The 25,175-nt window shown below is 46.6% G+C and overlaps 1 protein-coding gene across 3 annotated transcripts in view; it reads left to right on the top strand.

Annotated features, from left to right (window-relative positions):
- Positions 1-21,437: 21,437 nt before the first annotated feature.
- Positions 21,438-25,175, top strand: part of LOC132405037 (putative endothelial lipase) — a 51,858-nt gene continuing 48,120 nt past the window's right edge. Inside the window, exons 1-2 of one of the 3 annotated variants that reach the window (XM_059989743.1) lie at positions 21,438-21,678; positions 24,375-24,571. In XM_059989743.1, the coding sequence (XP_059845726.1) occupies positions 21,594-21,678; positions 24,375-24,571 (282 nt within the window). In that variant the 5' untranslated portion in view covers positions 21,438-21,593. The remainder of the gene's footprint in view (positions 21,679-24,374; positions 24,572-25,175) is intronic. The other 2 variants (XM_059989742.1, XM_059989744.1) reach the window with 2 other exon arrangements.

Raw genomic sequence — 25,175 nt, 5'->3', positions numbered from 1 at the left:
AGAAGAAAGGGAAACCGGTCAAAGGTTCTCGATTAGCTGGGGCATCAAAGGGTATGGGGAGAAGGCAGGGGAGTGGGGATGACTGGAAGAATTGGATCAACCCATGATTGAATGGCGGAGCAGACTCGATGGGCCGAATGGTCACTTCTGCTCCTGTATCTTATGGTCTTAAAACAGGCACTGAACACGTGCTCGTTTTCCCCTCTCGTTTTTGACGATATAAATCTGGCTCAATGCGTTAATTGGCAATGAGTAATGGAGCTGAGCATGGGTTTGTCAGATCTCAATGCAGTCAGCATCCACCCCCAGCGTTGGTTGTCCAGGCTGTACTTGCACTCTCGAGAGCCTAGTTCACCGAAACCCCTTGGAAATTGCAGAAGTGCTGGATAGGCTTTTGTTGGTTCAGAAGAACATCCTTAAAAGAGAAACTACAGGCTGCAGTGATCGCAGTTCAGAAGAAGTATTTCTACACAAGTGGCTAGTAGTTTTGTAAGCTGACTGCAAAACGCCACCATTTTCTCCCGTCTCATCACGTATGAAGTGTCAGTAGTGTTGTATGTTTAGTTTTAACTTCTGTCATAAATGCACCTTATTATTTGTGGTAATATTACTTTGTGTTGTGTGTGTGTGTGTGTATATGTACTGTGCTGTGTGCTTTAGTCTGGGGGAACATGTACACTGTTGAGTGAGAATAAACATGAAGTTGAGAGAGAGGCCCTCCAGCGGTCGGGGTCCACTACGGACGTTGTGTCCTAGCTGTCTACTTTCCGCCGATGCACTGGGGAGAGCAAGCTGTTGGCATGTAGTAGGCTCCCGTCTCCATGCAGCTGATGAACCCGAAGGAATGGCAGAGACTGGAACAGCTCGATACCAGCTGCATCACAGTGTTCAACTCAACTGAGGACTCCAGTTCTGGACTTTTCCTCTGGGTTTACTCCCAAAGCCTTCCCCTTGAGTGGGAATAGCCACAAGCTTGCAGAGGTTTCAGGTCAGAGCTTTCCTTCTATAAGAGCTGACAACCACATTGCTGACAAGCTCCATCTGCTCCAACATTAACTCATCTTTGCCCCTCCTCCTGGCGGTTGAAATGATCCTGCTGGGTGAGCTAAGCCCGACGTGAAACCAGCAGCCGGATGTGGTTGTCAGGGGCTATTTGAGACGCGCTGTACTGGGAGCATTTAATAGGTAGTGGGAGTTTATCTCCACCCACCCACCCCCCACTTCGCTGAGAGGGACCAAACACTATTGTGGAAAGACAGCGGCTGCAGTATGAGGAGGCCGCCACGAGAGGGCACTGCGCTCTTTAGTAAACGACCACATTTGGGAACTGTTGTGAACAGCTGGACTGAAATATTGCCACCACCCCTGTCCCGTCCCACAGTACAGTCCATTACCGATTCTGAAATGCTGCTTCATTTATCTATCTATCTATTTATTTATTTATTTATCTATCTATCTATCTATCTATCTATCTATTTATTTATTTATTTATTTATTTATGCATTTAGAGATACTGTGCAGAGTAGGCCTTTTGTGCTGTGTTGCTCCAACAGTCCCTGAGAACCCCGATTTAACTGTAATCTAATCGCGGAACAATTTACAACGATCAATTAACCCTCCCGGTAGGTCTCTGCACTGTCGGAGGAAACGGGAGCACCTGGAGAAAATAACACACATTCTTCGGGGAAGAAGGATACATTCCTTACAGGCGGTGCCGGAATTCAATTCCAAACTCACTGTGTTACCAATACAGTACTAAACAAGGGGCAACACAAATTGAAACCCCCATACTCTATTTTCCAAATCTTAAACATATATACAGAAACGTGCCGGAAAGGGGCCAATGACATCATGAAGTATCCCGCCCATCCTGCTCATGGACTGCTTGTCCCACTCCCATCAGGGTAGAGACTGTGTAGCATCCATACCAGGACCACCAGACACAAAAACAGTTCCTTTCCCCAAGCAGTGAGGCTGATCAACACCTCCACCCACTGATCCATCCCTCCACACCCCCAACCACCACCACTTTATCATTTCCTGTCAGTCACCTTAAGTACAGCCTAGTGTCACTTATGGACGTACAATGTCTATAAACTATCTGATGTATTTACATTTGTTATGTTTTCATTGCATTTTTATATGCTACTTCAGATCCGGAGTAACAATTATTTTGTTCTCCTTTACACTCGTGCACTGGAATTGACATGAAACAATCTCGAATCTTGAAACCTGGTCTGGATTAGCGATGCACCTGTATGGCACAGTCCTCGTGGAAAATTCACAACTGTTATTTGTAACTCTGACAAGACTGTTCTCTTACACAAAACCGTGGAGGTTGATGTAACTCCATGAATATCAGTGGCATCCTGCTCCCAGATGGGAAAATAGAGCAAATAATGATGGCATATCCTGAGAAACACTTATCAACCCTGGAGTGTAGGACAATGAGGGGAGATCTGAAGGTGATAAACAGAAAAGATTTTGCCCCTGGAAGCATGGTGACACTTGTGGGCTGCCCCCAGCACATCCTCGAACTGCATTGATCATTGATACAAATGATGCATTTCACTCTGCCCTGGCCCAGCCCCAAGTCAGGCTCTCTTCTCATTGCTGCCATCGGGAAGAAGATACAGGAACCTCAGGACCCAGCTCAACAGGTTCACCCGTTATTACCCTCAACCATCAGTGTCCTGAACATCTCTCACCCCAACACTGAACTGTTCCACAACCTATGGACTCACTTTCGAGGGCCCTTCGTCTCATGTTCTCGATATCTATTGTTTGTTTATTTATCTATTTATTTATATTATCATTATTTCTGCATTTTTCTTTCTTTTTGTACATTTGTTGTCACTTGCACAGTGGTTGAACGTCCAAGTTGGTTTGGTTTACTATTGGCTCTATTTTGGTTAATAATTTGTTATTGATTTATTGAGTATGCCTGCAAGAAAATGAACCTCAGGGTTGTGTATGGTGACGGATATGTACTTTGATAATAAAATTACTTTGAACTTTGAACTTAATCCGTAATCATTAAGTAAAATATTCGGTAACATTGGAAGCTATTTCATCTGAAGACAATACAGAACATAGAAAACCGACAGCACAATACAGGCTCCTTGGCCCACAAAGCTCTGCCGAACATGTCCTAGAAATTACCCGGGGTTACCCGGAGCCCTCTATTTTTTTAAGCTCCATGTACCTATCCAGGAGTCTCTTAAAAGACCCTATTGTATCCACCTCCACCACCACCACTGACAGCCCATTCCACACACTCACCACTCTCTGAGTGAAAAACTTACCCCTGACATCTCCTCTGTATTTGCTCCCCAGCACTTTAAACCTGTGTCCTCTTGCAGCAACCGTTTCAGCCCTGGGAAAAAGCCTCTGACTATCCACACGATCAATGCCTCTCGTCATCTTGTACGCCTCTATCAGGTCACCTCTCATCCTCCGTCACTCCAAGGAGAAGAGGCGGAGTTCACTCAACCTATTCTATTACGGCATGCTCCCCAATCCAGGCAACATCCTTGTGAATCTCCTCTGCGCCCTTTTTCCGCTGAAAGAAACTCAGTGGGTTTGTCTTTAAGTGCAGGGTGCTTGGACTCAGGGTACCGAAGCAGTTTTGAGGGCTTCATTGCCTCGTTAGACAGCCCTCGGGCCCAAACTCCAGCCTCCCGTTGGCCGCCGCCAGATGCCTTGGCCAGGTTCGGCTGTTCCTGTGCCGGGGCCACGGCGGTCACAGTCTGGGCAGAGCAACCGACCGAGCGAGGAGTGGAACAGGGTGCTGCCCCCCCCCCCCCGTAGGATCTATCGGCCGACAGAAGTTTGGCTCGAGGGATGACTTTCAGCAGATCGCAGCGAGGTAGCTGCTCTGCTACTCACGGAACCCCGAGCCTGAATTAGGTTGTCCGTGAATATTTTAGCACCGGGTTCCCAGCAAGTATTCGGTGTGCTAAACAGGTTCAGAGGCCGCGCCCGTCTGTCCGCGCTCCAGGCTGGTAACAACGGCACTTCCCGCCGGTCACCCGAGGCCAACCAGTGATCCCTGACGCGCTTGGGTTCAAGTTCAACAGTGGGCGTGACAGGGAGTGAGGAAAGGTGTTGCTTCCTCGCGGCCCGGTGGCTGGGGACACTAAAGTACACTGTGTAGTGCGTGGCGGGGGAGCTACATGCATGCGCACCGGGCAGAAAGAACGGGACTAAAACCCCGCAACCCGGAAACAATCTCTCAATGGTATTTTGTATTTATTTTTCATTTTTTTTCAGGATCTACTGGGAAAGTCTCAAAGATTGACCAGTCAATTGTGATTGATGGGTTGGCGACCTCTACATTACATCTACTGCGCTACCTTCAACAATGTGTTTAGTCACATCCTCAAAAAATTCAATCAGGCTCGTAAGGCATGACCTGCTTTTGACAAAGCCATGCTGACTACTCCTAATCATTTTATACCTCTCCAAATGTTCATAAATCCTGCCTCTCAGGATCTTCTCCATCAACTTACCAACCACTGAAGTAAGACTCACTGGTCTATAATTTCCCAGGTTATCTCTACTCCCTTTCTTGAATAAAGGAACAACATCTGCAACTCTCCAATCCTCTGGAACCTCTCCCGTCCTCATTGATGATGCAACGATCATTGCCTGAGGCTCAGTAATCTCCTCCCTCGCCTCCCACAGTAGCCTGGGGTACATCTCGTCCGGTCCCGGTGACTTACCCAACTTGATGCTTTCCAAAAGCTCCAGCACATCCTCTTTCTTAATATCTACATGCTCAAGCTTTTCAGTCTGCTGCAAGTCATCACTACAATCACTAAGATCCTTTTCCATAATGAATACTGAAGTAAAGTATTCATTAAGTACCTCTGCTATTTCCTCCAATTCCATACACACTTTCCCACTGTCACACTTGATAGGTCCTATTCTCTCATGTCATGCAATATGTTACAGCAGCCGTATTCACTGGTAAGTATTCTGTAGACTGACCCTCACACCATCAGGTTATGAGTTACTAATCAATAAAGAAAGGCTGTACGTCTTCAATTGTTCTCAAAAAGGACACTGTTTTCCAATACCCTCAGCAACTACGTCAGGTTGCCACAGTGGTGAGAGAGACGTTATTACATCTCAGGGCGTCAGAGTTTGGAGTTCAAATTTGATGTCCTTCTATAAGGAGTTTGCACGTTCCTCCCCGTGAGTGCATGAGTTTCCTCCAGATGGTCCAAAGAGGTATGGTTAGTAGGTGAACTGGTCATTGTAAATTTGACCTGTGCTAAATAGGTAGGTTGCTGGGTGGTGTGTCTCATCGAGCCAGAAGGATCTGTTCTGCTCTGTTTCTCGAAAAAGTCTAAAACCCTTGGCGGAGCCACAATCGTGAACTTTCAAGGGGGTTGTGCTATGCAAGCATATTGAGCTTTAACTAATATATATATATATATATATATATAACCAAAATGAAAACTGCAGATATCACAATGCATTTCAAAAGGCCGTAAGATATTGGAACAGAATTAGGCCATTCAGCCCATTGAATCTGTTCCACCATTCCATCATGGTTGAATAATTATCCCTCTCAGCCCCATTCTCCTCCCTGCCTTTGACATCCTGACTAATCAAGAACCCATCAACCTCCGCATCAAATATTCCCAATGACTTGGCCTCCGCAGCTGTCTGTGGCAACGAATTCCACAGATTCACCACTCTCTGGCTGAAGAAATTCTTTCTCATCTCTGTTCTAAAATGACACATTTCTGTTTTGAAACTGTGCCCCCGGTCCGAGACTCACTCATTATAAGAAATATCCTCTCCACATCCGCTCTATCTAGGCCTATCAGTTTTCGATAGGTTTCAATGAGATCCTCCCTCATACCTCTAAAACTCCCGCGAGTACAGACATCAAACTCTCCTCATATTTAACCCTTTCATTCCTGTAATCATTCTCATGAACTTCCCTCTGGACCCTCTCCAATGTCAGCACACCCTTTCTTAGATAAGGGGCCCCAAACTGCTCACAATACTCTCTGTGTGGTCTGACCAATGCCTTATAAAGAATCAGCATTACATCCCTGCTCTTATATTCCGGTCCTCTCAGAATGAATGCTAACATGGCATTTTCCTTCCTCACCACCGACTCAACCTGCAAGTTAACATTAACATGCACAAGTCCCTCTGCATCCCTGATCTTTGAATTCTCTCCCAGTTTAGAAAATGGTTCGCACTGTTATTCCTATCACAAGCAAGAAAAAAATCTGCAGATGTGTTACTGAGCATATATGGAAGAGTACAGTTGACGTTTCGGGCCAAAACCCTTCATCAGGACTGGAGAGAAAAGAGGTGAGGAGTCAGGTTGAGAAGGTGGGGGGAGGGGAGGAAGAAACACAAGGTGGTGGGTGGGCCCCTCACCTTTTAACCACATCTGTCTGATAAATTCCACCTGAAGTGGGATTGTGCTCAACATAAAGTAGCACACAGAAAATTACAGCGTGGTGTGGGCCAACAATCTTGTGCCGGCCTTTCAAACTACTCTAAAACCAATCTAACCCTTCCCTCCCACAGCACCCTCCATGTTTCTGTCATCTCCGTGTCTATCTAAGAGTTTCTTAAATGTCCCTAATGTATCTGCTTTCACCACCAGCCTGGCAGGACGTTTCACATGCTCTCACTCCCTGTGTAAAAAATCTTCCCTGTCCCTTCCTTCAATCAACTTAGAATTATGCCCCCCCCGCCCACTCTGGCTCCCTTGTTACCCCTTCTCTTCTCCTCCTCTGCCAATACCTCCCTGTGGTGCCCCTTTCTCCCATGGTCCATGGTCCACCATCCATGGTCCATGATCCCTTCTCCCTCAGCCCTTTGTCTCTTCCACCGATCATCTCCCAGTTCTCTCTTTTACCCCTCCTCCCCCCACCTACCCACCTTCCCCCTCACCTAAAACCTTCCAGCTTGTGCTCCTCTCCCTCTTCCCCACCTTCTTCTGGCTTCTGCCCCTTCCTTTCCAGTCCTGATGAAGGGTCTCAGCCCGAAATCTCCACTGCTGGCTCAGTCCTTTAACATTTTTCCAGATGCTGTCTATTCATACAGAGGCATTAAATTACATTCATAAATGACCAAAAATGGTACTCTTGTGGACATTTCACCAAAAACACGCAAGATGTTCATGGAAAAGCTATGCTTTGTGTTTTCCAAGTTTGCCGATGTCTTGGGCTTATCAGCATTTCAGCTGGTCACATCACCGTCTGGCATGGAGAGGCCACTGCCCCAGCTCACGGAAAGCTGCAGAAAGTTGTAACTCAGCCAGCTCCATCGTGGACATTAGCCTCCCCAGTATCCAGGACACCTTCAAAAGGCGATGCATCAAAACAGTGGCTTCCATCATTAAGGACCCGCGTCACCCTGGACATGCCCTCTTCTCCTTTTCTCATCGATACCATTAGGGAGGAGATGTAGGAGCCTGATGACACACACTCAATGTTTCAGGAACAGCTTCTCCCCTCCTCCATCAGATTTCTGAAGGGCCAATAAACTCTTGAACACTACCTCAGTATTTATTTCTTTGCTCTCTTTTGGCATGATTGAGTTACTTAATTGAGTTTTATATATATATAGATATATATATATGTATTTCTTATCATAATTGCTAATTTTTATGATTATGAATTGCAATGTACTGCTGCCACAAAACACCACATTTCGTGACAAATGCCACTGATATTAAACCTGATTCAGATTCTTTGTTCCCTGGATGGTTGTTTTAATCTAACTGGTGGCCAGAAAGATAACTATTTGCGAGGAAAGGTCGGTGTTCCATTCGGCCCTTCTCAGTTGTTCGACGTTGTTCCTGGGCAATGAGATTCCATTGGTAATAGAAACGGAATTCCAGCCACATTATTTAAGGCAGAAAAAGATTAGCTTTATTCGCCACACATGCACTGAGACATGCAGTGAAATGAGGAATTTGCACATGCTCACTGGACATACAATTAGGCCATTTGGCCCATTAAGTCTGCTCCACTATTCCATTATGGGTGATTTATTTTCTGTCTCAATACCATTCTCCTGCCTTCGCCCTGTAATCTTTGACATTCTGACTAATCAAGAAGCTATCAACCTCTGTTTTAGGTATACTCAATGACTCCATGTGAATTGCACAGATTCACTAGCCTCTGGCTAAATAAATTCCTCCTTACCTCTGTTCTAAAGGAACATCCTATTTTGAGATCAGGCAGCATCTATGGAGGGAATTGACATTTTGGGCTGTGACCCTTCATTAGCACAACTATGAACAAGCTGAGTGTTTGATACACACACAAAATGGCGGAAGAACTCAGCAGGTCAGACAGCATCTACGGAGGGGAATAAACAGTTGATGATTTGGGACGAGACTCTTCATCAGAACTGGAAAGGGAGGGGAAGGAAGCCAGAATAAATCTGATCTTTATCTTTAGCTTTAAGAACTGAAGAGAAATTCCCCTTCAGTCCTGACGAGTCAGACCCAGAAACACAAGTTCAAAGACTGATACAGGGAGGTCTGAGATGAAGACAACTTCTGCCTGGGATGGTCTTACTGCAGTAACGACAGACACAGTAACACAGGCCCGCGCATGTAGATCAGAAACCTGCAAAGGAGAGAACAAAACATAGTGTGTCAGTGGTGGACAACTCTACATTCTGGGTGCAGTTAGCAGCCACTGCAGGCAAGATGGAAATCACACTCAAACAATATTTCATAGTGACTGGAAAGGGTAGTATAAAAGGAAGATATAGTTGTTGTGGACCATCCTGGTGACTTACTGATCTGGTGATGTCACCATACCTGACCTAATGTCTGTCCACAGGGATTACTGGCTGTTGACCACAGAGTGCTCATCACCCCCATCATTTCATTGCTAGTATCAAGGATGAAGTGTTGGCGTGTGCCCTAGTGGGCAAGGCATCAGACTAGTAACCTGAAGGTCACTGGTTCGAGCCTCAGCTGAGGCAGCGTGTTTGTGTCCTTGAGCAAGGCACTTAACAACACATTGCTCTGCGACGTCACCGGTGCCAAGATGTATGGGTCCTAGTGCCCTTCCCTTGGACAACATTGGTGGCGTGGAGAGGGGAAGGCCTGCAGCTGGGGCAACTGCCGGTCTCCCATACAACCCTGCCCAGGCCTGCTCCCTGGAAACTCCAGGCGCAGATCCATGGTCTCTTGAGACCGACGGATGTCACCACCACCAAAGATGAAGTACAGGAACCTGAAGACACACACTTAACAGTTTAGTAACAGCTTCTTCCCTCTGCCATCAGATTTCTGCAGAATTCATGTACACTACCTCAGTATTTTTCTCTCCAGTGTTCTCTCAGTGCTGCCCTCTGGAGTTTGCTCAGTGCTGCCCTCTGGAGTTTGCTCAGTGCTGCCTTATGGTGTTTGCTCAGTGCTGCCCTCTGGAGTTTGCTCAGTGCTGCCTTATGGTGTTTGCTCAATGCTGCCCTCTGGAGTTTGCTCAGTGCTGCCTTATGGTGTTTGCTCAGTGCTGCCCTCTGGAGTTTGCTCAGTGCTGCGCTCTGGAGTTTGCTCAGTGCTGCGCTCTGGAGTTTGCTCAGTGCTGCGCTCTGGAGTTTGCTCAGTGCTGCCCTATGGTGTTTGCTCAGTGCTGCCCTCTGGAGTTTGCTCAGTGCTGCTCTATGGCATATGCTCAGTGCTGCCCTCTGGAGTTTGCTCAGTGCTGCCCTCTGGAGTTTGCTCAGTGCTGGCGTTTGCTCAGCGCTGCCCTCTGGAGTTTGCTCAGTGCTGCTCTATGGTGTTTGCTCAGTGCTGCCCTCTGGAGTTTGCTCAGTGCTGCCTTATGGTGTTTGCTCAGTGCTGCCCTCTGGAGTTTGCTCAGTGCTGCGCTCTGGAGTTTGCTCAGTGCTGCGCTCTGGAGTTTGCTCAGTGCTGCGCTCTGGAGTTTGCTCAGTGCTGCCCTATGGTGTTTGCTCAGTGCTGCCCTCTGGAGTTTGCTCAGTGCTGCTCTATGGCATATGCTCAGTGCTGCCCTCTGGAGTTTGCTCAGTGCTGGCGTTTGCTCAGCGCTGCCCTCTGGAGTTTGCTCAGTGCTGCGCTCTGGAGTTTGCTCAGTGCTGCCCTATGGTGTTTGCTCAGTGCTGCCCTCTGGAGTTTGCTCAGTGCTGCCTTATGGTGTTTGCTCAGTGCTGCCCTCTGGAGTTTGCTCAGTGCTGCCCTATGGTGTTTGCTCAGTGCTGCACTCTGGAGTTTGCTCAGTGCTGCCTTATGGTGTTTGCTCAGTGCTGCCCTCTGGAGTTTGCTCAGTGCTGCGCTCTGGAGTTTGCTCAGTACTGCGCTCTGGAGTTTGCTCAGTGCTGCCCTATGGTGTTTGCTCAGTGCTGCCCTCTGGAGTTTGCTCAGTGCTGCTCTATGGCATATGCTCAGTGCTGCCCTCTGGAGTTTGCTCAGTGCTGGCGTTTGCTCAGCGCTGCCCTCTGGAGTTTGCTCAGTGCTGGCGTTTGCTCAGCGCTGCCCTCTGGAGTTTGCTCAGTGCTGCGCTCTGGAGTTTGCTCAGTGCTGCCCTATGGTGTTTGCTCAGTGCTGCCCTCTGGAGTTTGCTCAGTGCTGCCTTATGGTGTTTGCTCAGTGCTGCCCTCTGGAGTTTGCTCAGTGCTGCCCTATGGTGTTTGCTCAGTGCTGCGCTCTGGAGTTTGCTCAGTGCTGCCTTATGGTGTTTGCTCAGTGCTGCCCTCTGGAGTTTGCTCAGTGCTGCGCTCTGGAGTTTGCTCAGTGCTGCGCTCTGGAGTTTGCTCAGTGCTGCGCTCTGGAGTTTGCTCAGTGCTGCCCTATGGTGTTTGCTCAGTGCTGCCCTCTGGAGTTTGCTCAGTGCTGCTCTATGGCATATGCTCAGTGCTGCCCTCTGGAGTTTGCTCAGTGCTGCCCTCTGGAGTTTGCTCAGTGCTGGCGTTTGCTCAGCGCTGCCCTCTGGAGTTTGCTCAGTGCTGCTCTATGGTGTTTGCTCAGTGCTGCCCTCTGGAGCTCATGGTTAAAATCAAGCTTGACCTAGACAACTTGCCAACAACCTACAGACAGGACACTCAGGGACTTGAGCTATCTATGTAAATTTCTCTTTGTGACTCTATGTTTTCCTGAAATTGTAACCATATGAGCTATTTGTGTTATGTGTGCTAGGTCTTGTGTGTTGTGTGCTGTTGGTAATGTGTTTTGCATCTTGGCCAAGTAGGAACGCTGTTTTGTTTAGCTGTATTCATATATCGTTAAATGATAATTAAACTTCAACTTGAACTGCTGCTGCAAAACAACAAATTTCCTGACAAAAGCCAGTGATATTAAACCTGATTCTGATTCTGAACTGTATTCCAACCTGGATTCTGGCTCCTGCCGTTGACCTCCAACTCTCCCTCATCCCTGTCCCTAAGCCTTAACCTGTCCCCTATCTCAGATTCAGGTTCATCTCTCCCCAAAACCATCCCTACAAACCTAAGAAAACAACCAATTCTGAGCCAGCCTTGATGAATATCGTAGCTCAGCACCATCTTGACTGCCACTCCCACCAGGGAGGGCGCTACGTAGCATCCACGCTCGGGCCACCAGACTCACAAACATATATCCACCCACTAAGCCCCCCCTAACCACCACTACTTTATCATTTGCTGTCAGTATCCCCTTTTGTACAGACATAATGTTATGTAAAATGGAGAGGATTGTGGGGTGAAGAGACTGTATGTTCCACACTCATTTGTCACTTTATGAGATATACCTGTACATCTGCTCATTAATACAAATATCTAATCAGCCAATCATGTGGCAGCACTCAATGCAGACGTGGTCAAGAGGTTCAGTTGTTGTTCAGACCAAACACCAGAATGAAGAAGAAATGTGATCTAAGTGACCTTGACCCTGGAATGATTGTTGGTGCCAGATGGGGTGGTTTAAGTATCTCAAAAACGGTTGATCTCTTAGGATCTTCGCACACAACAGTCTCTAGAGTTTACCGAGAATGGCTCAAAAAACAAAAATAATTCAGTGAATAGCAGTTCTGTGGGTGCAAGCTGACGATAGACTCAATTCCACTGACTGAAGCATCGAGGAAGATTAAGACCTCGAGGCAAACACGAAAGTTGAGTGAGAGTTTCAGTGCCGACTGCCTGCCTTCTGATCACTGCTAGAGAAGGAGTGTGAGTGGCCTATTGCTGTGGTTGTCGGGTAGGCCTCTGTGCTCGTGTGGTGTCCCTCTCTTCGATAATGAAGGAGGATGTTACAGTAACTGGGTAGGCCTCTGTGCTCGTGTGGTGTCCCACCCTTCGATAATGAAGGAGGATGTTACAGTAACTGGGTAGGCCTCTGTGCTCGTGTGGTGTCCCTCTCTTCGATAATGAAGGAGGATGTTACAGTAACTGGGTAGGCCTCTGTGCTCGTGTGGTGTCCCTCTCTTCGATAATGAAGGAGGATATTACAGTAACTGGGTAGGCCTCTGTGCTCGTGTGGTGTCCCACCCTTCGATAATGAAGGAGGATGTTACAGTAACTGGGTAGGCCTCTGTGCTCGTGTGGTGTCCCACCCTTCGATAATGAAGGAGGATGTTACAGTAACTGGGTAGGCCTCTGTGCTCGTGTGGTGTCCCTCTCTTCGATAATGAAGGAGGATGTTACAGTAACTGGGTAGGCCTCTGTGCTCGTGTGGTGTCCCTCTCTTCGATAATGAAGGAGGATGTTACAGTAACTGGGTAGGCCTCTGTGCTCGTGTGGTGTCCCTCTCTTCGATAATGAAGGAGGATGTTACAGTAACTGGGTAGGCCTCTGTGCTCGTGTGGTGTCCCACCCTTCGATAATGAAGGAGGATGTTACAGTAACTGGGTAGGCCTCTGTGCTCGTGTGGTGTCCCTCTCTTCGATAATGAAGGAGGATGTTACAGTAACTGGGTAGGCCTCTGTGCTCGTGTGGTGTCCCTCTCTTCGATAATGAAGGAGGATGTTACAGTAACTGGGTAGGCCTCTGTGCTCGTGTGGTGTCCTTCTCTTCGATAATGAAGGAGGATGTTACAGTAACTGGGTAGGCCTCTGTGCTCGTGTGGTGTCCCTCTCTTCGATAATGAAGGAGGATGTGACTATGGTTCTGTGTTTGGATTGGACTATTGTATCTGGTCTTTCTCTGACTTATGGTTTTTATATTTTGTGTTTTTCATCTATTTTATCCTGCTTTGTGGTAAGGTGGGGGGGTTTGGGGTCAATGTTACTGTTCTGTTTTGTGCAGGGACGTGGGGGGTTGATCGGGATGCCATTCCTTTCTGTGTCGGGGGTGGGGGGGTTTGATGTTTCTCTTTGAATGACGCTCATGCTCTTTCTATGCTTTGTGGCTATCTGCAGTTGTATAGGGATACATACTTTGATAGTCAATGAACCTTCGAAAACATTATGTAACTGAGAGAGGTCAGAGGAAAACAGCCAGACTGATTCAAGCTGACAGGGAGGTGACAGTAACTCAAATAACCATGCGTTACAACTGTGATGTGCAGAAGAGCATCTCTGAATGCACAACACGTCGAACCTTGAAGTGGATGGGCTACAGCAGCAGAAGACCATGAACACACACTCAGTGGCCTCTTTATGAGGTACAGGAAGTGGCCAGTAAAGTGGCCGCTGAATGTACGTTCTATGTTCAAAAGGGTGTAGACAAATCTGGTTCTGCGTAAGGTGAAGGATCTCCTATCAGAAGTGAATTAAGCCGTCTGCTAGTATCCACACCGTATCTGTCAAAAACACAGACCCTCAGAACCAGACTGAATGTCACCGGCATATGTCATGAAATTTATTGTTTTGTGCCAGCAGTACATGACAATACATAATAAAGCTATCAATTACAGTAAATATATATATTTAAAAGTTAAATTAAATAAGTAGTGCAAAAGAAAGTAGTGAGGTTGTGTTCATGGGTTTAATGTCCATTCAATATCTGATGGCAGATTGTGGAATCTGCCATGGAGCCCGGATGCCCCCGCAGTGGGCAGCTGAAAGTGGTGGGCAATCACACTCGTGAGAATGCACATTCCAGCCAGTTCGGGATTCTCTGTGATTCTATTTCATTCCCTTCCTCTCATTTCAGTCTTGTCGAGTCTTGACTGGCCCACAGTGACGGTAGAAGGAGATGATTTATACAGCTCTCGTTACATGCAGTTCAACTCTTTGAGTGAAAATGCAGAAAGTCTGAAGTTAATAACATCTCCTTCTACCTTAGGCCACAAACTTATCAATCACCCCTGCTGTGGACCACTTCTGGAGGTCCAAGACACCGACTTCTACAAAGAAGGGATCTGTGTGCTCCATGACCGCTGGACTAAGTGTGTAAATGTAGGAAAAATAAATGTGCTAGGTTTTCTAAAATGACTCTTTTTTACCTTAGGCCACGAACTTATCAATCACCCCTGGTAATGTAATATGAAGTTACTGCTTCTGAGTTGAAGTGATGGCGTGAGATTTTAGTTTGAGAGTTTCAGTTGCCCCTGTTGCCCCGGCGTTTATTATTTTCCTTTTGTTCAGTACAGTTCTCGCTTACACTCAGTGAATTGTTTATTCCTCCTGTGCTTGGCCATCACCGAATACCCTGTCAGTAGCCGCATGTGATCAGGGAGCTTGTGCTAATCTTGTGCACTGACACGTGGCAACACAGGAAGTCAAGGTCAATGTCGCCTGTTGTCGAGTACATGTACGCACAGGTGCAATGAGAACCACAGCCTTCTCCTTCTGCCGAAGCCCCATCACCCTCACTGGGGCAAGCGCCTGCAGCTCACCAGACTCACCTCTTAGGCCACTCGAAGGTGTCGCCCACCTTCGAACATCCTTCCTCTCCCAGGGATGAGGACTTGGGACCTTCTGTTGGCATTTCTGTAGCGCTGGGTTTTTACCCGTGCCCAACCCTCTCACAGCCAGGCTTGGGACTGTCCACGGCGGAGTTAGTATCACAGGCAACTAATATCATTCAGGCAGCAGCCACAAGAGAAAGATCTATCACACTTAAATTATACACAATGAAGCACAATCAGATTGAAGGAAATGAGGCCAATTTTAGAGTAACACACACAAAATGCTGGAAGAACTCAGCAGGCCAGGCAACATCTATGGAGAGGAATAAATAGTCAAAGTTTCAGGCCAAGGTCCTTCATCAGGAATAAGGAATAAGAATGTGGGGGGAGAGGAAGGAAGCCAAGCTGGCAGCCGATAGATGAAACCAGGTGAGTGGGAAGGTAGGTGGGTGGGGAGGGGGGGATAAAGTGAGATGCTTAGAGGTGATAGGTGGAAGAGGTAAAGGACTGAAGAAGAAGGAATCTGACGGGAGAGGAGAGTGGACCGTGGGAGAAAGGGAAGGGGAGGGGCACCAGAGGGACGTGATGGGCAGGAGAGGGGAAGGGGTGAGAGAGGAGCCAGAATGGGGAATAGAAAAAGAGAAAAGGGGGAGAGTGGTAGAAATTACTGGAAGTTAGAGAAATGAGGCTACTAACACTGTGGACCAAGGATCGACTTTATTCACCATATACATGGATTAGGTATTTACTGTGGTGCGTTGGTCAGGGACCAACATGCAAAAAAAAACCAACGTTCATCAGTTATGAGCAATAAATAATTGCATATAAAATACAGTCAGAGGTTAAACTGGGGATATGAAATAAAACATGCATAAATACCTCAATAGCAGCATGTACTTACAATGTAAACAGGATGTAAAAAGTGGTTTAAAGTGTTTACAGTGCAGTGATGGTGTGAGTATATTTGGCTATGTCCCAAGTGCAGAGAGAGGTGCTGAAGCAGGTTGATAGTTCACAAAGTTCAATGTGAACAGTATTTTAAGGGAAAGAAAACAACAAACACTAGGCCAAGCAGGGCCATTAACTAAGACTCTCAAATGGAAAATGAGGTGCTAACATCATGTCTGAAAGGAATACCTAAATATCAAACCAATACCGCTAGTCTTCAGCGTCGTCGACTTGACAGTCCACTTTCTCAGGCAAGGCCGATTGCAAGCAGGCCGCATAACATTGCTGTGCTTTGCCCATGTGTCGACAAGTGCTACAGTGAAAAGAAGGGAGTTAAACACCGCCAGAATGGAATAATAATTAGCTGATATGTGCACATTCATAGCACAATTGTTGAATCTGCTGTGTAGCCCGCTTGCAGGGGTCTGTAGACTCTGCGGGAGAGTCTTTTGCTGTGACAGATGAGGTAATAGTTTGGGAGGGGGTATAACTAGAATGGTTGATCAGAGTAACAGTGATACAGTGCAAAGAGCCAGCCAGCAGCTCCTTATTTAATGGGACAATTTATAATGACCAAATAATCTACTAACTGGTACATCTTCGGACTATGGGAGGAAACCCACGCATTCCATGGAGCAGAGATAGAGACTCCTTACAGATGACATTGGGATTGAACTCTGATACTCTGAGTTGTAATTGCATTGCACTAACCTCTATGCTACCGTGGTGCCCAAGGACCTTTTAAGTTATATTTTAAGATGACAAATGGAATCTAAAGCACCATTTCTAAACTTACAGGGATGGTCAATATTTTAGAGGCTTGTAATACACCAAAGGTGAAGGTAAACAAATAATTAACAAATACCCAGGTAGAATAGAGAGATCATCTATCTGTTGGAAGGTGTGTATCTAGGCGAGGCAGAAGAACAAAGGGATCTTTAAGTACAGATACATCAATTATTAGAAGTTGCATTACAGCTGAACAAGAACATAACCAATGTGAATCTGATGCATGGATTTATTTCCAATGTGAGTGAATCTAGAACAAAGAACAATACAGGCCCGTTGGCCCTCAATGTTATGCTGGCCTTTTACCCTACTGTAAGATTAATCTAACTCTTCCCTCCAACATACTCCTCCATTCTTCCACCATCCATAATGTCCCTACTGTATCTGGCTCTACCGCCAATGCTGGCAGTGCATTCCATGCACCTACCACTCTCTGTCTAAAATAACCTACTTCTGACACCCGACCCCTTATACTTTCCTCCACACACCTTAAAATGGTTCCTCCCGGTATCAGCTTTCCGCCCTGGGAAAAAGTCCCTGGCTTGTACTCCTCTTTCAAGTCGCCTCTCATCCCTCTGCGCTCCAAAGAGAAGAGCCCTAGCTTGCTCAACCTTTCAGATTTGGAAGGTTTTTGAATATTAGTTTGAAGGTATTTTGAGAAACCCCATCTCCAACTTTGGTGTTGGAGGGTTAGGTAAGAAGGTGTTGGGGGTACGGGATTATGTTCTTTTTGAAAGCAGACTGTTTCAGGGTTTTCTGCAGCACAATGTCGCATGCATCACGAAATGCAAATTGAGAAGTTACTTCAAGTGTTGATTTGTTTACTTTTTCTTCACAAAAGTGTTATGAGAGTGGATGAATTATGTAAGGATGATTTTATGTAACATCAAGTTCAAGTTTATTGTCATCTGACTGTACGCAGATACAACGAAATGAAACAACGTTCCTCTGGACCACAGTGCACCCACACAACACCTATCACACACAGCACAGAAAACAAAATACTACCATAAATAAGATTAAAATATTCAAAGAACATCTATTATCAAATAACATGTAAATGATACACCCTGAGATTTGTCTGCCTACAGACAGCCACAAAGCAAGAAATGCAAAGAACTCAATTAAAAAAAAGAAAGATCAAAACCACTGCAGAGAGAGAGAGTGAAAGAAAAACATTTTAATAACATATAAAACAAAGTGCAGGTAGTGGACCAGGTGAACAGTGAACAGTAAATATCTCGTGACGAGATCTCAGTGGTGGCAGGGTATTGATTAGTCTCGCAGCCTGAGAGGAGACGCTGTTGCCCAGTCTGGCAATCCCAGTCCCAGTACCTCCGTACTGACGGTAGTGGCTCAGTGAGATTGTGGGATGGGTGGTAAGGACCCTCAACAATGCTTCAGGGCCTTCATATAAAATGCTCCTGGTAAATATCACGTGTGTGGCCTGTGGCCAAGTGGATAAGGCGTCAGTCTAGTGAACTGAAGGTCGCTAGTTTGAGCCTCAGCTGAGGCAGTGTGTTGTTACTTGAGCAAGGCACTTAACCACACATTGCTCTACGATGACACTGGTGCCAAGCTGTATGGGTCCTAATGCCCTTCCCTTGGACAACATCGGTGGCGTGGAGAAGGGAGACTTGCAGCATGGGCAACTTCAGGTCTTCCATACAACGTTGCCCAGGCCTCAGTCAACATCAAAATCGATGGTAACTATCACAAACAGGTGGACCCTGGTGGTTCCCTGTAGTTTTTACTGTCCTCAGTAGGGTCTTGTGATCTTTGTGGTGTCCGTAATGCCTTGTAATGTCCTAGAAATGCCAGTAATGTCTGTAACATGGAGTGGGGGGGGGGGGTCACCTGCATTACAGAAGGATATTAAGGCAAAGGTGGGGATGTGGAAAGAATTGTAATAGTGTTAACGGAAATGTTATGGTGCTCACACTGACATCTCCCAGTCTGCACATTCCCCACACCTCCCAGTCTGCACCCAGCTAAATGGATTCACCTGCCACCCATTTCTAACTCATCACCGGCAGCCTATTAAACCCCAGTTTTCATCCACAGTCCTTGTTCACTCAGTGAACCAGTAGCTCGAGCTTTCACTCTCCCTGCTGAAAGTTTACCTTGTTGCCTGTTGTGTTTAGTTAGTGTTTTCTCTTGATTTGTGGCCCCTCCTGTTTGTTATTTTCCAGTCTATTATTAAAGTTATTGCTCACCCTGTAATCACCTCTGCTGCTCTGCTTTGGGGTTAAGCCAACTCTACATATCCTGTCAAGAAATATGAGGAACAAGGAGAAATATGAGGTACATGGAGCTTAGTAAAATAGAGGGCTGTGGGTAAGCCTAGTAATTTCTAAGGTAGGGACATGTTCGGCACAACTTTGTGAGCTTAAGCCTGTATAGTGCTGTAGGTTTTCTATGTTTCTCTTTATTGGGGGAATGTGGGGCCTCATTGCTCTTTAGAAGGTTGATGGGATCTCCTAATGCATGTGTCTCCTTCCTGAGAGGCTGATCCCAGATATGAGAGTCAAAAATTAAATCTTTATCATTATTCCATGATCCCAAAGCAACCCAGCAGAAAAGGCTGAAAGATCAAGCAGCAATCCAATGGGTGCTGCAGAAGAACGTGAGAAGATGAGCTTTATTTTTCTCATGTGCCTCAAAAGATTGACAGAAGCAGTTGAAATGCATCATTTGTGACAATGCCCAGTCCAACGTGCCCGCAAGTGTGGCTCTGCGACTGGCACTAGCATAGTGTGTCCACAATCAGTCGGTCTGCAGAACGAGGAAAGAAACATGAACATTTGGAGGAAAGTCATGTACAAACCCCATGCAGACCGTGGTGGGAGGTGAACCGCTATCAGTGGTCGGTGTAAAATAAAACACAACACGCCCTGTAGACCACATGACAAAGAATCCCAAACAGGGTAGACAATCTCCAGGGGAATCAGTTACTGCTTCTCAGGCCTGAGAAAGATGAAGAAAAGACCATAACCATAGGATTAAGCAGAAGAATTAGGCCATTAAATCCTCTTCACCATTCCATCATGGCTGATTTATTATCCCTCTATTCTCCTGCCTTCTCCCCTTAACTTTCGACACCCTGACGAATCATAAGTTTACCCATCTTCACTTTAAATACACCTAGTGACTTGGATTCCACTGATTCTCCACCCTCTGGCTGAGGAAATTCCTCATCTCTGTTCTAAATGGATGTCCCTCTTTTCTGAAGCTGTGCCCTTTGGTCCTGGACTCCCCCATTATAGGAAACATTCTTTCCAGATCCACTCTACCGTCCTAGGCATTTCAATATTCGTGGGTTTCAATGAGTACTCCCCTCATACTTCCAACTTCCTCAGGCCCAGAGCCATCAAACGCTCCTCACATGTTAACCCTTTCATTCATGGGATCACTCTCGCCAAACCCCTTTTGACGATCTCCAAAGCCAGCACATCTTGTTTTTAGATAAGGGGCTCACAATACTCCGCACAGTTTGACAAATGCGTTCTTTATAAGGGGAATTGAACTCCGACTGCTGTCTCACTGTACTGTACACTAATGCCTGCCCTACAGAAGCATTCAATGCAGAAAGAATTATGGTAAAAAAAATCCATAAGAGAACGGCAGGGGCAGAACGCTAAGAGTTACAACGCCAGGGATCCGGTTCAATCCCCGCCGCTGTCTGTAAGGAGTTTGTACCTTCACCAAGTGGGCTTCCCCCGGGGTGCTGCAGTTTGCTCCCGCGTCGGAAGGTGTACGGGTCAGTAGGTTAATTGGTCACAGGGGTCCTAAAGAAGGATTCGTTTAAAATAAAATATTTCTCCACGAAGCGATAAGTTTTGTTTTCTATCGTTGCAGGTGCGGAACCTGGTTCGGCAGCATACATTGCGCAATTTGTGAAATTACCTCGCGGCCGAATCCCGCAGCAATTTCACTTCCTGCCCCCGCCTTCTCTTTTCATTTCAGGAATGTCTTTCCTTCTTTATTTCTTCCTGTCTGATTGTTGCGCTATAAGTTAATGCAAGCCCAGTAAAGACTGGCAAAGGTCACGCCCGAGACAGCTTTGAGCCCTCTTAACAGGCCGAAGGGCCTGTATTGTGCTGTAGGGTTTCTGTGTGCTGGTATTGGAGAGAGTCCAGAGGAGGTTCTTCTGGGAATGAAAGGGTTAACGTATGAGGAGTGTTTGATGGCTCTGGGGTTTCGAAGAATGAGGGAGGATCTCATTGAAAGGCCTGGATAGTGTGGAAGTTTCCTATAGTGGGAAGTCTAGGACAGAGGACATAGCCTCGGAATAGGACATCCACTTAAACGGAGATGAGGAGGGATTTCTTTAGCCAGAGGGTGGTGAATCTGTGGAATTCATTGCCACAATTAGCTCTGGAGGCCAACCCATTGGGTATATTTAAAGTGGAGGCTGGTAGGTTCTTGATTAGTCAGGATGTCAAAGCTGGCGGAGAGAAGGCAGGAGAGGGGTAATGATTAATGGTGGAAGACTTGACGGTCCGATTGGTCTAAATCTGTTCCTCCGTTTTATGCTTTTTTGGAGATAGCGGGGTCCCAATGCTTCACTGCGTAAATTCCACCTCATTTAACTGAAAACTCATGCCCGTGGAATGTCGCTTGTCCAAATTCACGCTAATCGGAATGATATCTATAATTGAAATCAGATTACACAGTCTTCTAAGAAGTTTGTCTTCTTCAGGAGCCGTGACTCAAACTTGCATCTTTGCTTGTGACGGGGGATTATGAGATCTGGAGTATTTGCTCCTGACCCTAATGCAGCCGGAACATCATTCAACCTTTTGAATAAACCGGACTCCGCCTCCTGGGTTCGACCAATCCAGAAAGCAGTAGCTGAATAAATTAGTCAAATCTCTATGTCGGGTGACTGAAAATGCTTAAAAAGCAAGAGTAGCTTTGGCTGAAAAAAAATTGCAACGCGCCCCTTTGAGAAGTTAGAGCCGAGGGGCACAGTTTGCATAAACTTTAGAGATCACCCCGCTCGGCTTGGCTCGCTGGCTGTTCCGCCGCGATGGTTTATTGATTAAATCCGACTCCCAGCGAGATTGCGATGAACAGCTTCACACTGTGTGTCAGTCTTCTGTCTGTGCTTTCTACCGGTTTCGCAGAGCAAACTTCCAAGGGTGCACCCACTGGTAAGGATGCACTTTAACATTATAATTAACTTAATTATTTTGTATGATAATATAATTATAATTAATTATTTTGTTTAAACCGGTTATGTTCCATTGTGCACAAAGTGTGGCATTGGAAACTTTTCAGAAATAATGTCTCGCCACCTCAGAATTTCCCATCGCGCAAGATAGTCATTCGTTTTAACCCTTTGAGTTGTTGGTTGCCCGGACAGGAATGACAGAGCACCTGTGCGGGAGAGTTTTTGGTGTGTAAATCGGGGACAGTTCTACTCTCCCGATCTCGGGAGGCCGGGTCCCGTGGTACGAGTAGTTGTCACAAGGCAGGTGACCGTGACACTCTCTGCGCCTTGTGGAGCAAAGCTTTGCAAGCCCGCCCTCCCGGTCGTCGGATCTCGCTGCGGATGGGGTGTCCAGGGAGGGGGAGCATCTCTGGGGAACGGGCCCCCACCGGACACTCGGCTCTCACACCTGTGGCTCCAGCTACCTGTTTGCACGCGACAGCAGCCACACCCCGGCACGCTGCTTCGACAGGTGTGCTCAGCCAGGCGGGAGGAACCAGAGGGCCTCCCAGAGGCACGCCCGTCCCAGCATGTGAAATCAGGGCAGATGCGAGGCGGCTCTGTGACGCTCCGAGAGGGCAGGGCAGGGCAGGGCAAAGCCAGGCAAAGAAGTCATGTCCATCCAGGCCCCCATTTTGTGACTCCTGACCGTACCCCTGCATCTGGACTTCCGAGGCTGAGAGAGTGGAACTGCCGGCCTTTCCACTTTAAAAAACCCTCCCGTACAGGTTTCCCGTTACTGTTGGACAGCCAACGTACTCCCCGGATATTCTGAGATTGCTGCCGTGACCAGTCTCCCGGTCAGGTTTGGAGTGTGATGAAAGTTGAAAATCACTCTCCCTTCTTCTGTTGACGGCAAACACTCTCCCGCCGAACCACACTCACATAATGTTGAAGCCACTCCGTAAATCAGTTGCCTGACCTGCTGGGTCCTTCCAGCATTTTGTATGTGTGTGTGTGTGTGTGTTGCACAGAATCGCCAGCATCTGCAGGATCTCTTATGATTATTATTTGACTTCAATATATAATAGGGAAACGTCGATTTAGAACTGAGGTGAGGAGGAACTTCTTTAGCCGGAGAGTGGTGAATCCGTGGAGCTCGTTGCTAGGAGTGGATGTGGGACCAAGTTATTGGGTGTCGTTAAGGTGGAAACTGATAGGTTCTTGATTAGTCGGGTGGAGTGGAAAGCAGAAGAATGGGGTTGAAAGAGATAGTAAATCAGCCCCTGGAATGGTGGAGCAGGCTCGATGGGCTGAACGGGCTTGTAGTCTCTCCCTGGGCGACGCGGTTCCCTGAGGAGGAACGCGTGTCGGGAGTGTTTAAGCACGTGGGGTTTTCGGACTGCGAACTGGAAGCTCATAGGTAACACTTGACTGGACCGCATCCTCAACCACGCCTTTGAAATGCTGCACATTTGTTCATGTCTGCCAGGTTGGAAGTATTGTTTTTCAGATATGTTTTCTTTAAAGATCATGTGCCCCCAGTCCATCGCAAACGACGGTTCAGATCAGTCCAGGACCCTTGCGGTAGGGTCTCGGGCCGAACCGACGACTGTTCTCTTTTCCATAGATGCTGCCTGGCCTGCTGAGTTCCTCCAGCATTTTGTGTGTGTTGCTTGGATTTCCAGCATCTGCAGATTTTCTCTTGTTTGTGACAAATAAAAGCACTTTTTATTTTTACCTTAATCTGATGCAAGATCCCCGTTAAGAAAATGGGCATCAGGGTCGCGTAACGCTATTGGGACCAGTGATTGGGGTTCAACTCCCGCAGCTGTCTGTAAGGAATTTAACTATCTCCAATGACTTGCCCCCCACTCCCGCAGCCATTCGGCCGGTTTATTTTCTGTCTCCTGACTTCTCCCCGGAACCTTTGATGCTCCGACCTTCAGAAACCTGTCAAAGCCCTGCAGCCCACACACCCTCAGCACAGGACACACGCTCCTCTCATTGCTACCGTCAGGGAGGAGGCACAGCCTCTTTTCAGATTTCCGAAAGAACACTAAACCCATGTGCACTAATTCTTACTCTTTCTGCACTGCTGATTTACTAGTAATTTACTTACTGTAATTAGGTTTTTATTTTGTGCTGCAGCATAACAACAAATCTCTTGACATATGCCAATGATATTAAACCAAATTCTGATCTGATTTGTGTTTTCCGGGTGCACTGTGGTCTGCAGGAACATTGTTTCGTTTGGCTGCACATAAGTACTGTCAGATGACGATAAACTTGAACTTGAAATTATCTTCTTATTTTTTTCTTTCAGTTTTTCTCTCTCCTTTTTTCGATCTTTGATTCTATACGCAAAAAGTCCAGTATTTGCATCTACATGTTTGAACTGTTCGCCACTTTTTACCTTTTTTTTAAAAAAAAGGAGAAGCAATGTATACTGCCGAGATAATACATTAATTAAGCTGATTTGAACTTCACAGTTTAAGGCTTCAGAATTGTCTACTCAGCCCAGTCCAATGTCACTGAGAAATCCTTGAATCTCTTTCTGCCTCTAGACAATACACAGCCTTGGGGTTTAAGACCAGTTATCCATGTTGAATTCTGAGTCCAGTTTTATTTTATGTCAGTTTAGCTACAACCTTAACAGTAGTTGTACAAACTGACCTTCCTGTGTGTTCCTTACAGGCAAAGCTGTTCAGGATGTGTTGCATGAGGATAACCCAGATCAACTTTACAGAACGATTCAGACCAAATTTAACCTTCACAGTTCGACAAATGCAGGTGGAAAGGACTGTGCCATCATTGCAGGTGTAGGCGACAGTCTGCAGAAATGCAACTTCAATATGACTTCCACAACGTTCATTATCATTCATGGTTGGACGGTGAGTTACCCAGTCTGCTAAATCCAAACTTGTCCCTGAAGCATGGGCAAGTGTTCTTCAAAAGCCCTGTGCCCTGGTGCCCCCATACCAATGTCAAAGTTTGTCTTTGTTTCTCACACAATTCTCTGTAAACTCTATAACTGTTGTGTGTGACAATCCCAGGAGATCAGCAGTTTCTAAGATACTCAAACTACCCCATCTGGCACCAACAATAATTCCATGGTCAAAGTCACTTAGATCACATTTTTTCCCCGTTCTCATGTTTGGTCTGAACCACTTGACCATGTCTACATGCTTTTATATTTTGAGTTGTTGTCACATGATTGGCTGATTAGATATTTGTATCAGTGAGCAGGTGCTGCTAATAAAGTGGCCACTGACTGCACTTTCCGACATAAACGTGGCTGCAGGATTCGACCTAGATTGGGAGTGCGTGACGTGACTGCACATCACCCTATTTTTTGCTTCTCATCATGTCCTCTTCCTAAACTCAAATGTCAGACGCTGTGTCTGCTAGAACCCCGATCACTAAATTAGCTGCAGGGAGGCTAGGGTTTTGGAAATGTTCTGCAGGCTAGGCTGAAGAGTAAAGGAAGAAGTCAAC

Source organism: Hypanus sabinus, chromosome 14 (assembly GCF_030144855.1).
Source record: "Hypanus sabinus isolate sHypSab1 chromosome 14, sHypSab1.hap1, whole genome shotgun sequence".
NCBI classification, from domain to species: domain Eukaryota; kingdom Metazoa; phylum Chordata; class Chondrichthyes; order Myliobatiformes; family Dasyatidae; genus Hypanus; species Hypanus sabinus.
The sequence above is the reverse complement of the archived record's forward strand: the minus strand, read 5'-3'. Positions and strand labels throughout refer to the sequence as shown.